Raw genomic sequence first — 16,501 nt, 5'->3', positions numbered from 1 at the left:
TGGCACTCACCTCGGACTTAGCATCCAGCAGCGGCTCGCTAGACGCCTCCATGGGCAGCGTCCGCTACTTGCGCCCCGGACTCGAGAGAACGCCCCCGACCAGCACTTCCGCTTCCACGTCCTGCCTCTCGCGGCCTGGCGCATGGGGCGGACGTAGCGGGGGAAGCTGAAAAAATCATCTTTATGTGACTCACACTTTTTCTTAATTAAACATCAATTTTAAAGAGATACTGACCTAAAAGGAAATTATGTTATGGAAAAAGGCCAAAGATTTGGAAGATACTTTGAGAAGAGAAGCGCTAATTAAATTTATGATGCCGCTTCCCCCATCTAACACTGACACGTGGGCTCTTCCAATCTGGAGCGGGGCGGGGTAAAGCATCCCGAGGCACCCGTCCTCAATCCCAACCAAATTCGAAAGCAGCTGGGCGACCACACCCCCGGCCCTGCAAGGGAAGCCTGTGGGAACCACAGTTTTAGGATGAGCTGCTTCGCCGGCCTAGCTGTGGGCGGGGGATGCTTTCCATTATCCCTGCTATTCCTCTTGCATCCCAGCCCTCAGTCTGGCTGCGAAATACCTTCTCATCCTGTCTTCCCACTTCTTTCCTACTGACCTCAAATCCATGCTACACAAAGTATCCACAGTGATTTTTATTTCCCGTCAAGTTTTTATTTTGAAAAATTTTTTTTAGAAAAATTGCAAAAAATAATTCAATGAACACCTATATACCCTTCATCTAGATTCACCAACTGTTCGCATTGTACACATTTGCTTTATATCGGCTTATATTAAGGATGATACTTCGCTCCTAAATGCTTGAGCATGTTGTCTCCTAAGAACTAGGACATTCTTCTAAATAACCACAATTCAACTATCACATTCAGGAAATTTAACATTGATAAAATACTATTCTCTAATAGGCCAAATTAAAATTTCCCCACTTGTTTCAACAACATTCTTTAAAGTTATTCCCTACCCCATCCACAAACAGAATCTAATCAAAGGGTCGTCTTGAATTTGGTTATCATGTCTCTTTAGTCTCCTCTAATCTAGAACTGCACCGGTAAAGGGTCATCAGGACTGTGTTCCTCAATGAAGGTTCGGGGGTGGTGGGGTTTGGGTGGAGGACAGGGGCGGGGGTGCGGATCTGCTTTCAAGCTCGTTCAGCTTGTTGGCAGAGTTCAGTTCTGTGCAGTTTCCTTGCTGGCTTTCAGATGGGGATTCCCAGCTCCTAGAGGCCATCTGCATTCCTTGGCTTGTGGCTCCTCCTTCCTCCATCTTCGAAACGAGGAAGGGCACCTCAAGTCCTCCTCACACTTTAAATCTCTCTGATCTCCCTTTCTGTATGATCTCTCCTGTTCCTGTTCCTTCTTTTGCCACATCTCTCTGACTCTAGCCTGAAAAAATTCTCATTTCTAAGGGCTGAAATAATTATTAGATCAGGTATAACCAAATAATTAAGAATAACTTTTTTTTTTTTTTGAGACAGAGTCTCACTCTGTCACCCAGGCTGGAGTACAGTGGCACAATCTAAGCTCACTGCAACTTCTGCCTCCCAGGTTCAAACAATTCTCCTGCCTCAGCCTTTTTGAGTAGCTGAGATTACAGACATGCATCACCATGCCTGGCTAACTTTCGTATTTTTAGTAGAGATGGGGTCTCTCCATGTTGGGCAGGCTGATCGCGAACTCCTGTCCTCAAATAATCCACCCACCTCGGGTCTTGGCGTCCGAAAGTACTGGGATTACAGCCATGAGCCACCGTACCTGGCCTCTTTCTATCTTAAGGTACATAAATTTTAATTATGTTTGTAAAGTCCCTTCAGATCAATACCTAAATTACTGTTTCAATGAGTAATCAAGATGGAAATCTTTGGGGGAGGGCATTTTTAGAATAATGCTTACCTCAAATACCCTCATAGGTTGTTGGAGAATTACATTAGTTAATGCATGTTAAGCACCTAAAAATGTCCCTGGCATGTAGCACTCAGATACTAGGCCAAAAAACGAAAAACAAACAAATAGAAACCCCCACTGACTCAAAGTTATTGGACGTGATTAAATGTACTAATTAGCTTGGGAGGATAGTCCCTGAATGAATCAGATGATTTCTTCTCTAAGGAAGTCAGATGAAAAGACAGAACACTGTGGTGCATCTAAGTGCATTGGTTCATTTTACCAGGAAATCTGTTTTTTTTTTTTTTTTTTTGAGACAGAGTCTGGCTGTGTTGCCCAGGCTGGAAAGCAGTGGTGCGATCTCACCTCACTGCAACCTCCAACTTCCAGCTTCAAGCGATTCTGCCTCCGCCTCCCAAGTAGCTGGGATTACAGGCGCATGCCACCATGCCTAGCTGTTTTTTTGTATTTTAGTAGAGATGCAGTTTTACCATGTTGCCCAGGCTGGTCTTGAACACCTGAGCTCAGGCAATCCACCCACCTCGACCTCCCATTACAGGCATGAGTCACCATGCCCAGCCCCAGGAAATCTTTTTCTTGAGTTCTTGTTGTCATCATGGTAAGGGGGTGGTAAATACACACACACACACACACACACACACACACACACACCCCCTTTAACTTTGTAAAAATGCTTCAAAAAGGTGAAAAGATATGTATTTTAAAAGGTAATTTTTGTTATTTCTTTTTATTTTTCATGCATTTCTTTAAAAACTTTATTATTGTTCTAATTCAACAGAGTGCACTTCAAAAACCTATCGATCTGATTAGGGGAGAGTAAAATGTCATTAGAGTGTAGGGCAATCTCTGCCAATTGTTACTCCAGCAACACATGTGATAAACTGTTTATGTTTCAGACCTCCATCTTACAAGAGGTCACTTACACAAACTTCCCAGTTGGAAAACACAGATGTTATGAATAGAGTCAAAAAATGCTAATATTAAAAATGCATGAGTATAATTTTGTTTTATTTTTACGTAATGACATATAAGTAGAGCATATGTCGTAAAATATTTTTGGAGCTCTTACAGTAAGCCTAGTACTATCACATGCATAGGAAGAAATCCATAGAACTATGGCATAAACTCTGATCTCATGAGCATTATGGTGTAATGTAGAAAACGAAATTGATACTCAGGAAGCAGGCAATGCTTCAATTTAAGTATTTATTTTAAGGCTTTTTTGTGCCAAGTGATATGCAGTTGTCCCTCAGTATACTCAGGAGATTGGCTCCAGGACTAATTAAGGCAGATGACAATGTACCAAAATCTGCATATACTCAAGTCCTGCAGTCTGTCCTGCTGAACTTGAGTGTAGGAAAATTCTGCCTCCTTATTTGTGGGTTTAGCATCCCGGGAGTATAGCAACTTTAAAACCACAGTTGGTTTTAAAAAAAAAAAAATCTCACCAGCACAGTTCAAACCCATGTTGTTCAAGAGTCAACTGAAATTCTAACTCGAGCTAGCCTAAGCAAAGTAGCAGAAATTATTGTCTCACAGAGGCAGCCTCTGACACGTAGTGGTGGAGCCAGCTGCAGGGTCAACAGAATTGTGAGGTTTGAATAGTAAAAGTGCCCCATCTCCGCTTCTTAGTTGTGGTCCAGCTTTCTACCTGTCTACTGCCTTCGGTCTCCTCAGCTTCACCATACGTTGTTGGAGAGTAGTGTGTATATATAGACATATGACTACCAACATCTCTGGGTTCACAGCCTTATGACTCATGATCCAAGGAGAAAGAGGAAGCTGCCCATCCATCTCAATTCTCCGAGAAGGACTCTAGTTGATCTGCTTGGACTACTACTGGGTCTGGAGTGATGTGTTATTATTTTTGCCCATGCTGTCTGCTGTGTTCATAAGGGGTAGAATTGTGTGATTGGTAGAGTCACTGGAAGCAAAAGGGGTGAAAAGACATGCTCTATAGGAGATGGAGGTGAGAATGATGCAACAAAGCTTGGATGAAAATATACTAGGGAAACAAAATAAATGTGCACTCAACATATTTACTATACTGTATTACAATGCACTGTCCTGTGTAGTCAATGGATATGGTATGCAGACTAATGGCCCCCCCAAATATGTTACTTTCTAATACCCAGAATTTATGAATATGTTATGTTGCATGTTTAAATAACAGAGGCTCTCTAAAAGAAAATATTTATTCGCGCATAGGGCACTGCAGTGGAAATACATATGCCATAGTAAACTATGTGCATATTCAAGGAGGTAAAGGAAGACAAAGGTTTTCAATGGAAAAATTAGGAGGATTACATAATTGTTTTGTGATAATTATCCTTGTCTGCAAGTATTAATAACAAGAGTGGTGCCAGTCAGCGGCTGGCCAGGCAGTTGCTGGGCAGATGACCTTGCAAATATATTTTTTGTGTAAGGGTGCAACGGCCTTTGTGCAAGGTTGTTGTTTTGGCAGAGTCTTTTGTGATAGTTTTTGTTATCTGGCATTTATGCATGAAAGCTCTCTCATGGCCTTCCCCAGCTCTATTTGTCAAGGTTTCTTTTCCTTTTTTTGATACAGAGTTTTGCTCTTGTTGCCCGGGCTGGAATGCAATGGTGCGGTCTTGGCTCACTGCAACCTCTGCCTCCTGAGTTCAAGCGATTCTCCTGCCTTAGCCTCTCAAGTAGCTGGGATTATAGGCAGGCACCACCATGCCCGGCTAATTTTGTATTTTTAGTACAGACAGGGTTTCACCATATTGGTCTGTCTGGTCTCGAACTCCTGACCTCAGGTGATCCACCTACCCCAGCCTCCCAAAGTACTGGGATCACAGGCGTGAGTGACTGCACCTGGACCTTTCTTTTAATTTTTAACACAAGTGACTCCATTATGATTCTTAACAACTTTCACAATTACATAAAAAGGGGGAATTAAGGTTGCTAATTAGCTGACTTTAAAAGGAGGAGAGTTTATTGGATTACTCAGATGAGTCCAATGTATTCACAGGGTCCTTAAAGATGAAAAGTAGAGGCAGAGGAGTTAGAGTCAGAGAGAGAAAGAGAGTGTGTTAGAGTGATAGATTCCATGTGAGAGACTCAGCCAGCCTTTGCTGGTTTTGAAGACAGAAGGAGGCCAAGAGCCAAAGAAGGAAGGCTGCTTCTAGAAGCTAGAATGGGCACATTAGCAAAGACATGGAATCAACCTAGAGGCCCATCAGTGGTGTACCTGATTAAAGAAAATGAATATATACACCATGGAATCCTATGCAGCCATAAAAGAGAACAAAACCATGTCCTTTGCAGCAACATGGATGGGCTGAAGGCCATTATCCTAAGCAAATTAATGCAGAAACAGAAAAACAAACACACGTTCTCACTTATAAGTGGGAGCTAAACACTGAGTATACATGAACATAAAGAAGGGAACACACACTGGGGCCTACTTGAGGGTAGAGAGTGGGAGGAAGGCAAGGATTGAAAAACGACCTCTCCAGTACTATGCTCATTACCTGAGTGATGAAATAATCTGTACGCTGAGCCCCCTTGACACACAGTTTACCCATGTAACAACCCTATACATGTATCCCCTTAACCTAATATAAGTTGGAAAGAAAAGAAAACAGCTGGAATAGGAAAGAAAATGGATTCTCCCTTATATATCCCAAATAGTTTCCAGAAGGCACACAGCCCTGTCAATACTGTGATTTTAGTCCAGTGAGCCCCATTTCAGACTTCTGAACTTCAGACCATAAGATATACATTGGTGTTGTTTTAAGCCACTAAATGTGTGGTAATTTGTTATAGCAGCAGTAGAAATTTGAGAGAGTAAAGCATAACAATGAGTGCTGCGATCTTGACAGTCACCTAGGCCTGAATCTAAATCCTTCTACTGCTCAGCTGTGTGACATCCTTCAAGTTGGCCTTTCTGAGCATCAGCTTTCTTAGTTTTAAAAATAGGGCTATCAGTATTTGTCCCACAAGGTTTTTATTAAGGGATAAATGAGATCTTGTATGTAAAGCATGTAGCAAACGTTCTGAACATAGTAAGTGCTGATAAATCCTAGGAGCTATTGTCATCAGCACAATATTCAATACTCCAAAGAACCCTATAAGTTATGTAGATCATACATTATCTCTATTTTAAAGGTGAGAAAACTGAGGTTCAGGAATGGTAAGCAACATCACCTAGCTAATAAGTAAAACTTAAAGCAGTCTGGTATTAATTTACAATTTGCAATCTAATTTCCGAGAGCTCTGGAGAGATTCCAAACTCCCAGTGTAGCTGCTGAAACGCTCCTCAGCTACTTTCTGCTAATTGGCTGTTTTATTTGTACTCCCGGCTATTCAAGAAGATGAGTGATTCTGTGTGTGTTGTGGTGGTGGTGGTGGTAGGGGTGGGGGGTGAGGTAATAAATAAACAGCATCAGTAAGATGCAGAACCAGGAATAAGCATGATCACTAATCCTAGAATCACAGAGGTTTTAGAGTTTAAAGTGGGACTTCAAATTTTTAGCCTGTGGGCCAAATTTGGCCTACTCAAATGATTAAAAAACAAAACAAAACAGAAAACAATCTATATCAGAAACTCCAAATGAGAATGCACTTAGAAAAGTTTTATGTCATCCAGTTGTCACAGTCCTTACATCACTCTTTCATTTCTCCTGCCTACTTCACACATTTGAAAGCTTCAAGACATAGTTTTCAACCTTCGGCTTAAAAGTTGAAGAGTCTAGCGTTAAAAAAAAAAAAAAATGAGACCAGCTAGGCGTGGTGGCTCACGCCTGTAATCCCAGCACTTTGGGAGGCTGAGGTGGGTGCATTACTTGAGGTCACGAGTTTGAGACCATCCTGGCCAACATGGTGAAACCCCGTCTCTACTAAAAATACAAAAATTAGCCAGGCGTGGTGGCGCATGCCTGTAATCCCAGCTAATCTGGAGGCTGAGACAGGATAATTGCTTAAACTCAGGAGGTGGAGGTTGCAGTGAGCAGAGATCACACTACTGCATTCCAGCCTAGGCGACAGAGTGAGACTTTGTCTCAGAAATAAAATAAAATACAAAAAATTAGCCGGGCATGGTGGTGCACACCTGTTTGGGAGGCTGAGGCACTAGAATTGCTTGAATCTGGGAGGTGGAGGTTGCCATGAGCCAAGATTGCTCTACTGCCTTCCGGCCTGGGCGACCAAGCGAGACTCTGTCTCCAAAAAAAAAAGACCTAAGTAGGTTAAGTGCCTGGTTTAGAGAAACACAGCTAGATAGTCATGATTTCTGATCAGGTGTGGAGAATGAGTTCCTTCTGAGGACAGACAAGGCCTAATTATGTAAGGCTTTGGTATGTTTTCAAGCACTGCCAAAAGGCCACGTTTAGGAGTGATAGTTTGGCAATACAACATACACTTAAGGCAGATGACAGGGTACAAACACATGCAGCAGGAAGAAAGCTGGACATACTGCTATTAAGATAAGTAATATAAGATAGTGAGTAGTTAAGGTGAAGTGCCATGAATGAGTTATAGGTATACAGAGAGACTGACCCCTAAAACCCCATAGCCCTAAGGGCAGTTAGGTGGGGCCTGAACCTGAAAGATTCCCTGGGCTGGTTACAACTGTAATGACAAACTTAAATCAGGTGTTGTACAAATAGAAAATTTCATCAATTCTTAGATAAGCATTTTTTTCATATTTATATCAGGAATTATAGTGAACATCACATCAGATGGCTTCTTATTTATTTATTTATTTATATATACATTTTTTGAGACGGAGTCTTGCTCTGTTGCCCAGGCTGGAGTGCAGTGGCAGGATCTCGGCTCACTGCGAGCTCCGCCTCCTGGGTTCACACCATTCTCCTGCCTCAGCCTCCCAAGTAACTGGGACTACGAACGCCCGCCACCACACATAGCTCATTTTCTGTATTTTTAGTAGAGATGGAATTTCACCGTGTTAGCCAGGATGGTCTCGATCTCCTGACTTCGTGATCCGCCCGCCTCGGCCTCCCAAAGTGCTGGGATTACGGGCATGAGCCACCGAGCCTGGCCTCAGATGGCTTCTTAAAGTGACAGTTAACCAGGGCAGCAGTCATGACTCAGTTGTTTTTGCGAGTGCATGCATGAACTTCTTCATAGCTCTTCTACACTTCTATAGAGTTATGAGTATTGTTTACTCTATATTTACTATGTTTAATTGCCATTTATAGCACAATAGGGTGACTATAGTCAATAATAACTTAATAGTACATTTTAAAAATAACTTAAGGAGTGTAATTGGAGTGTTTGTAACTCAAAGGATAAATGCTTGAGGGGATGGATACCCCATTCTCCATGATGTGCTTACTTCACTCTGTATGCCTTTCATGTACCCCATCAATATATATACCTACTAAGTATCCCCAAAAATTAAAAAATAAAATTTTAAAATACTGACATTTAAAATGTCTGTTAAAAGACTATGGTGTAATTTGGCATAACAAAAAGTTACTGGGTATGGAAATAAGCATGAAAACAGAACAACAGGTTGCAAACTTGTACTGGTGAGGCAAATATGGACTACTGGAGGAATAGCCACAATTCTGTGTATTCTTGCAAAGCAACCAAATAATTTACAATTTCTAAAAATGGTGGATAGCTTTGAGTAGACAAGTTACTCAAGTTGCTTATTTCACTTTAAGGTTGGAGAAATCACCAAATCCCTCAGAATATAAGAAAAAATTGTATCAAGATGAAAGAACGGTTTTTGAGTCACAAGTACTCTCCTTAAGGCATCAAACGTTAATTTGCCAAAAACTTCCTGCTGTCTTTGAATAGAAGCTATTAAATTTCCAAAGATGTATGATTTAGCAGTTGCTGCAAAATGTAACTATATGCTTAGGTAGGAAATAGTGATAAACCTTTACATGCTTTGACAACCATCAAAATTATACTGTCCATGCTAAAGGTACTAAAAGTGCATGTATTTATGTAAATAAGTGGTGTGACACTATGACACTGTGCATAGGCATGCCACTATATTTAACTGAAAACTGTAAAATATTTAATAAAATCTTCTGTGATGATATTGTGCATACTCACAAGAAGGGGATGCACAATGTTTTAGTTGATGATCTAGGTGCCGTGAACACTGAATTAGCAAATACTAAATCATTGCTTCTAGGGGAAATACAGGTTAGGTTTCTGTGAGCCTGTGGTCACAATATTTTCATTAGATAATCAATACATAACCTTGTTTTATGTGCATTTCTATTTTAAAAAACCTTATGTAATATATATTGTTGATTCATTAGCATTGAATTACAGCCAACAGCACTGTAAGTGAAAACCTGAACAAACCTTATCTAATACTTGTATTTTCTCTGTAAGGCACATGAAAGCCTTCTTGGACTTGGGATCACTAAATAGCAGTTGAGCACTATGCTTGAGGGCTATTGTAAACATTGAATTCACTGACAAAAATCTCAAAAATGGGAAAATGAGCATTAAACAGACCATCGAGAGGACACCTGTTTCCAGTATAAGAGCTGCAAGAAGAAGGCAGAGTATCACCTTGCTCAACCTTGGCTGGGAACTAAAATTTTTTGCCACCCTGTGAATATTTGTGAGTGACCATGAGAACTCTGTAAGTACAGATTTGGGAATTACCAATAAATTTTAGCAAGGAGTTCAAAATGCAAAACCCATAAATAATGAGGATGGACAGAATTTTGTGAAACTTCAAAGTCATATGGCAAAGGATGTGGGTAAAGGGAAGATTAAAAAATTGGAACCAGTGATGCCCAATCTTGGGATCCGTCTCAGACTTTTTGAATCAAAATCTGCATTTCATATTCCCCAGGTGTTTCTATGCACCTCTGAGACATGCTGCCCTCAATACCATGATAGGTACATCCATACCAGACGGTGGAAGTTAAACTGTATAAACCATATAAACCAGACGGTGGAAGTTAAATTGTACAGTTTAACTCTACAAATTACAGTCCTACATTTGTAAAGGTTTTATGGGTCTAAAGGTCTGGGGTGTGCTAGGACAACCTCTGTAAGGTGAAAGACAAGTTCCTGCATCTTGCAATTCCTATTAAGAGCAAAATGGCAGACCACCTACTGGGCCTCTTTAGCTTTTGGAGATAGAATATACACTTGGGAATACAGCTTCAACACATTTATTGGGTGGTATAGAAAGCTGCCAATTTGAGTGGATCCCTAGCAAGACAGAGCTCTGTAGCAAGTCCCTGCTGGGATGCAAACTGTCTTGCTATCTGACCTTGTGTCTCAGCAGATCCAATGTGGCTAGTGTCCCTGGAAGATAAAGATGCTGTGTGAAGTCTTAAGCAACCTTAACAGGTGAAGCACAGTGCAGAACCTCAGGGATCTAGAGCAAGGCCATTCCTTTGATAGTAAGTAATTTGAAAAGCAGCCCCTGGCATGCACTGGGCCCAGGAGAGACTAAGAGTCTGGCCATGTAGCTCTAGTGATAATGCAACTAAGCCCATCACAAGCTGGACACTGCCAGTTTTACCAAGCCAAAGTGTTAGTTGAGTATAGCAGCAATGCATTAGGCAGATAATGATGAAGAGGAGTTAAGGTAATGAAACACCTCTGAAGTCAAAGAACAGTGGCCAGAAGAACATGGGTGGGAGAGTTGGAAGTTTCCCAAGAAAAGCAAGCTCAGCATAATATTATCTTTTTCTGACTCCCTAACTGCTCTCTACCTGAATTTCCTCTATTAGGTGCAGAATAGTAACATGCACTCTTGCCCAGGTCAAATTTATGGAGTTATCATTGATAACTTCTGCTTATCAAAGGCATCATCCCTTAAAACAGTATCTCTAATCTGTGCCTTTCTCCGTGACTACTGTCTTAATTTTTTCAGCATTTATTTCTCACACGTTTTCCACATTATTGACAAGTGATGTTTCTGCATATCTGATCATCCCATTTATTCTTCAGATGTTTACTGAACATTTTCTATGTATCATGCACTGGGTTAGACCCTGGATAAATAATGTGAAGAAGAAAAAAGAGACAATGTTACTGGGCTCCTGGAATTTGCAGTTCGGTGAAAAAGATACATAAATCCTGCTTAAGATCCTTCAGTGGTTCCTTGCTGTTTTCAGGAAGCCCAGATGTCTTGAGCGAGTTGCCTCTGTTTACCTCTCCAGCATCACCTCTAATCAGTACCCTTTACTCTGCAGCCACAGTGCGTTTTCCCTTCTTCACAGCACCCTCCTCTCTGCCTGGGTAAAGTCTACCATCTTTTAAGGGTTCAGTCCAGCAATCCACTTTTTCAGGAAGACTTCTGGACACTCTCCTCCCCCTTCCTCCGTAGTTCCAGCACACCTCATGCCATCACTATCATATAGGTACCACGCTTTTTATCCTGATTCTCCGTTGTCTTGTCCACTGCCTCTACTCCACAGTGAACTCAACTTTGTGTCCTCAATACTTAGTACAGTGATTTCTAGTAATCGACATTTTTTCTGTCAAATTGAATCGGATATATAGAAATACCCGCTGCCTCCCGCAAGGGCAGATAAGGCCAATCCATCACTCCTGCGCCTCGACAAAGGAACAACAGCACCGTGCTGCACGGAGTCCTCTGGCCTTGCTGCCTGGCAATGGGTAGCCACCTGGGCGTCTGTCTCAGAATAGGACTCCGCGGCGCGCCTCTTAGCGCCATCAGTTGACACTGCAAGAATGGGAGGGGGCCGGTGAGCACGCGGTTCCAGACCTGCGCACGGCGCATGCGTAGAACGCGAGCGCTCGGCAAGGCTCGGCTCGGAAGAGTCCAAGCGTGAGGGGACAGGACTGTGAATTCAGATACTGTTTTTCTCCCGAAATAGGTATTTGGCTCCTATTTTTTTCCTCCTTGACAGCATCTTAATTTAAAATATGACACTTGACCTACGGACCTGCAGGGGGCGGTTAAGAGGATGAGAGGCCAGTCAAACTCTTTTTGGTGTTTAGGCGCCCCTACTCGGAGCGGTGTGTTGGGAGGGCCCAGGTCAAGGCGCGCGTGGGCGGAAGCGGCGGCGGCGGCGGCGAAGGCGGCGGCTGTCAGAGCTGGAGGGCCGGGCACCGCGGCCATGGAGGGTCAACGCTGGCTGCCGCTGGAGGCCAATCCCGAGGTGGGCGCGCTTCGGGGCAGCCCTGGGCCGTGGGCTGGCGCAGAGGGAGCCGGCTTGCTGCCGCGAGTCCACGGTAGTTTGTCTCTAAAGCGTGTTCTCTGTTTCGTTTTCAGGTCACCAACCAGGTGAGTGAGGTGTCTGTCGCTCGGGACCTCGGAGTCCTTTCTGTCTGCTCGGTCCGCTTCCCTGCTGGACTTCACCTCCACGCTTCCAAGGATTCTGGGATTTAATTTCTTGAGGGCCCCTCTTGTTCGGCTTTACGCGGGTCCGCCCCTTTCAGAAAGGGCCATCTCCCTGCCACCTGGCTCCTGGAGATGCTCCCACCACTCCTCTGGTCCCGTTCCTCAGCCACCACGTATCTTGGGGACTTCGGGTCAGAGGTTTGGAGGGACTTTTACCCTGTATTCCTATTCCCCTTCCTTCTTCGTTTTGCCTCCTGTTAGTGCCGATTCCATAATTTTCCTCCTGGTGTACCTTCTGGATGACTAATTTGCCCACACTTCCTGACTCCAAGCTTTGTAAACTCGCCCACCCAGTCCTTGTAATTTCATTCACCGCCTGCACTATGAAATCATCTTCCAATCATCTCTTGCCCCATCAAGTCACTTTTCTTCCCCGCCACGCCCCCTTTATCTTACAGTCTTTTAAAGCTGGACATTTAGTTGCTGTTGTATCAAAGAAAGCTCAGTTTAGTAGTTCCCACGCCATTCTTTGCAATCTACAGCAGTTTAAATTCCTTCTAGGTGTTGGAGGTTGGGGTTTGGGGAGGGACGAGGGAACATCTCCCAGTCACTCAGAAGAACAGTAAGTGCTACCAGGTATAAACCTTTGATCTGCTCAGGTGTGCCTTATCTTACCCTGGTTTTTTTCATTCTCAACAGCTCATTTATTTTTTACTGCTCTACTAGTTTATCATACTCCCCTTACCTCCACCATCTTCCTTCTCGTCACCAGGGAACAATTAACCGTGTTCTTAAAAAAATTGGTTTTTGGTTTTCAAAGCTTGTAGCAAATTCACTGGACAGAGAGACATCCTTGCCTTGTTCTCTATCTTAGGGAGGAAACATTTGATCTTTCACCATTAAGTATGTTAGCTTTAGGTTTTTGGTAAATGTGTTTTAAATCGGGCTAAGGAAGTTCCTCTTTTCCCACTAGTTTGCTGAGAGTTTTTCTTATGAATCTATGTTGAATTTTCGCAAACGATTTTTCTGCATCTCTGAGATGATCATTTAAGGAAGAAATAATACCAATCCTACATAAACATAGAAGAGGGGAGACGGCCAGGCGTGGTGGCTCACGCCTGTAATCCCTAGCACTCGTGCTCTGGGAGGCTGAGGTGGGCGGATCACCTGAGGTCAGGAGTTCGAGACCAGCCTGGCCGGTGAAACCTCATCTCTGCTAAAAATACAAAAATTAGCCGGGTGTGGTGACGCACTCCTGTAATTTCAGCTACTCGGGAGGCTGAGACAGGAGAATCGCTTGAACCAGAAGGCGGAGGTTGCATTCAGCTGAGATTGCATCACTGCACTCTAGCCTGGGTGACAGAGCAAGACTCTGTCTGAAAAAAAAAAAAAAAAAAGACACTTCCTAACTAATTTTGTGCTAGCATTACCCTGACGCCAAACTAGACAATTCATAATAAGAAGAACTGCAAATCAGTATCCCTCCTGAACATGGATGTAAGAAATCCCCTACAAAATATCAGCACATAGAATACAGCAATAAATATATAAAAAGAGTAACATATGACCAAGAGCAGTTTATCCTGGTGTTGCAAAGCTGGTTCACCATTCAAAAATCAACGTGATTAGCCATATCAATAGACTAAAAAAACTCTTTAGATGATGTTAATTGTTTTAACAAACTGTAAGTTTGTGTAAGTAGGAACTTATGTCCTGTGATTCAGCTGCTAGTGGACCTTGTTCCTAGGGTGTCTTGAAAAATTATCAGTCACATTAATATTTTAGGGGCACCTTTTTTAATACCAGTAATCTGAACAGGAGCTGGTGATTCTTTGGTGATTAAAATATTCATGGTTTTCTGCTTTTCAATCCAGTTGAAAGACAGTAAACAAGCAAACAAGTCATTAGCGTTTATTATAAATACAATAAGAAACAGAACATAGTGCTTTGATGGAGACCATCAGGGAAAATGTAATACATGGAATAGTGACAGGAGACCTTTCTGAGATGATCTAAACAGACAATGTTATTTAGTATATGATTTTACACTATATCTGACATGCTTTGGCATGATTTAGTTTGTCTTAAATTTATTTTTTAAAGAAATAATGTGTTTTTAGTGGGAGAATGGGCAAGTATGTAAGAAGTGATTAGTTATAACTAAAACTTTTGTGGTTGTTTTATTCTCTATGTTTTAGTGGCAGAACCAAGAATAGAAGATGGATAGAAATGTAGTTAACTGACTTAGAATTTGGAGAATGAATAAACCCTAACAACAATATCCATCCCACCCTCTTTTATTTCCTCAACCTAATGGAATGGTAGGATCTTGGACTCACTCTGTTACCATCTGGTAATTGCATGTGTTGTTGTTATAATCAGTGTGAGCAAATACTGCTTTAGACTCTGATGATGCCTAGTGTTGTATAAGAATGACCATCACATGTCTACTACATGCAGATGAGTATTAATTGTTAGACATTAGCTAGTAACCATGTGGTTCAGCAAATGTGGTAGACAGTGATTTCTCTTGTTGGTTAGCATGCTGTCAGTCATGCTACAGGTAGGACTTAATCAGAATAAAATGAGTTAAGTGATCAAAAAAATTATTTAAACATTTTAAACTCTACTTTATTTACCTGTGCATTTAAAGGGGTAAATGCAGCTTGCAGCTGATAGAAAGTTACAGATAATTAAACATCAAGAATTACAACGTTTATCGAATGTGATATAGGCAATCATTATTATTTATGACCATACTAAATCTTCATTGTGATTTTTTTTTTGTGATTTGAGTACAGTACAACCACATGTATATTTTACATATTGTTGTGCTTTAGAACTCATGGTTTTTTTTTATATGGACCCCTTCCCAACCCAAGGATGATTATTTCTACTTGTGATTTTATTGAGGAGGCAAAATATTTTCTAGCATAATATCAAAAGGGAAATAAATTTACTATAGCATAACTATTCTATTTAGCCTGTATGCTTAGAGTTAGAAAAAGAATTAGAGATCATCTGCTGACTTATTGCCTTAATCACAATAAATCATATAAATTCTCATAAGAATTCTTTAATTAGTAGATACCATTTTAGGAAAAATTCTTTGTTATCCTGTCCTCCTTGAGCTGCTGCCTTATCTGTTCTCCTTCTTTGTAAACTTTCCACAAAGAATGGTTCATAGCTGCTGCCACTGCTACCTCAGCTCGCATTCTTTTCCGTATTCATTCCTTTGTAGCTTGCTTCTGTGTGTACCATTTTGTAGTAACTACTTCTGTCAGGGTTTACTAATGATTGCCACTTTGCCACAGTGATCACTTTTCTGTCACCATATTTCTTGGCCTTTCAGCAGCATTTGGTAGTATAGCCCACTCCATCCTTACTGAAACATTATCTTTTCTTGATTTCTGTGATAATTCTGATTGTCCTCTACTTTCCTAATTGCTTCGAAGAGTCTCTGTTGCTAGATCATCTCTCTTCCAACTTCTAAGGAGCTCCTCAGCCGCTTCATCTTAGACTGCTCATCTTTTCTATGTGTTTTCTTGCCCTAGTAATGTTTTCTGTTGTACAGTTCTAATACCATCAGTTGTCACATAGATGACCCCATGTTCCTCGAAACCCTGACATTGCCACCAAATTGGAAATCTGTATATTCAGCCAACTCTTTGGTATCTCCATCTGGATGTCTTATAGATACCTTAAACTTAATATGGCCAAAAAAGAAATACGGATTTTCATCTTCCCATCACTGCTCTAAACCCATTTCTTCCCTATCTTCCAAGGGCATAGCCATCCATGCAGTGTTTGAGGTGACGAGTTGATGCCATTGATTCTTCTTTCAGATTGCCATTCCAGAGAGGCTGTAGTGTCTTGATTTGATTCTTGGGTTATAATCTGTGCTTTGCTATTTACCAGCTCTGCGACCATGGGCAGTTATCTAACCTCTTTGTGCCTTAGTTCCTTAATTTCTTCCTTCCTTTTTTCCTTTTTTAAAGACAGGGTCTTGTTCTATCCAGGCAGGCTAGATTACAGTGGCACAATCATAGCTCACTATAACCTTGGAATTCCTCGGCTCAAGCAATCCTCCCACCTCAGCCTTCCAAATAGATAGGACTAAAAGCTTGCATCATCACACCCGGCTACTTTTTGTATTTTTTGTAGAGACAAGACGATTTTACTCTGTTTCCCAGGCTGGTCTCAAATGCTTGGCCTCAAGCAATGAGTTCCTTCATTTCTTATAATCTTTTCTAATCTTGTAAGATCACTGTAAGGATCAAACAAATTACTACATGT

The 16,501-nt window shown here is 41.7% G+C and overlaps 2 protein-coding genes across 5 annotated transcripts in view; one reads left to right on the top strand and one right to left on the bottom strand.

Moving 5' to 3' along the window:
* The window catches only part of COMMD6 (COMM domain containing 6), a 23,809-nt gene extending 12,221 nt beyond the window's left edge, over window positions 1–11,588 (bottom strand). Inside the window, exon 1 of one of the 4 annotated variants that reach the window (XR_001005126.1) lies at window positions 11–62. Coding sequence is in view for 2 of the 4 variants with exons in the window: in XM_011972005.1 (XP_011827395.1) it covers window positions 11,477–11,575 (99 nt within the window). In the remaining 2 variants the exon portion in view is untranslated. Of the gene's footprint in view, window positions 1–10; window positions 65–977; window positions 1,029–11,476 lie in introns of those variants that run through there. The other 3 variants (XM_011972005.1, XM_011972007.1, XM_011972009.1) reach the window with 3 other exon arrangements.
* A 102-nt stretch (window positions 11,589–11,690) lies between these two features.
* Window positions 11,691–16,501, top strand: part of UCHL3 (ubiquitin carboxyl-terminal esterase L3 (ubiquitin thiolesterase)) — a 73,308-nt gene continuing 68,497 nt past the window's right edge. Inside the window, exons 1-2 of the mRNA XM_011972004.1 lie at window positions 11,691–12,023; window positions 12,137–12,148. Of these exons, the coding sequence (XP_011827394.1) occupies window positions 11,829–12,023; window positions 12,137–12,148 (207 nt within the window). The 5' untranslated portion in view covers window positions 11,691–11,828. The remainder of the gene's footprint in view (window positions 12,024–12,136; window positions 12,149–16,501) is intronic.

The sequence above is a fragment of the Mandrillus leucophaeus genome, unplaced genomic scaffold (genome assembly GCF_000951045.1).
Source record: "Mandrillus leucophaeus isolate KB7577 unplaced genomic scaffold, Mleu.le_1.0 Scaffold126, whole genome shotgun sequence".
Classification (NCBI taxonomy): Eukaryota; Metazoa; Chordata; class Mammalia; order Primates; family Cercopithecidae; genus Mandrillus; species Mandrillus leucophaeus.
Note: the sequence above shows the minus strand (reverse complement) of the source record. Positions and strands in the feature narration are given on the sequence as shown.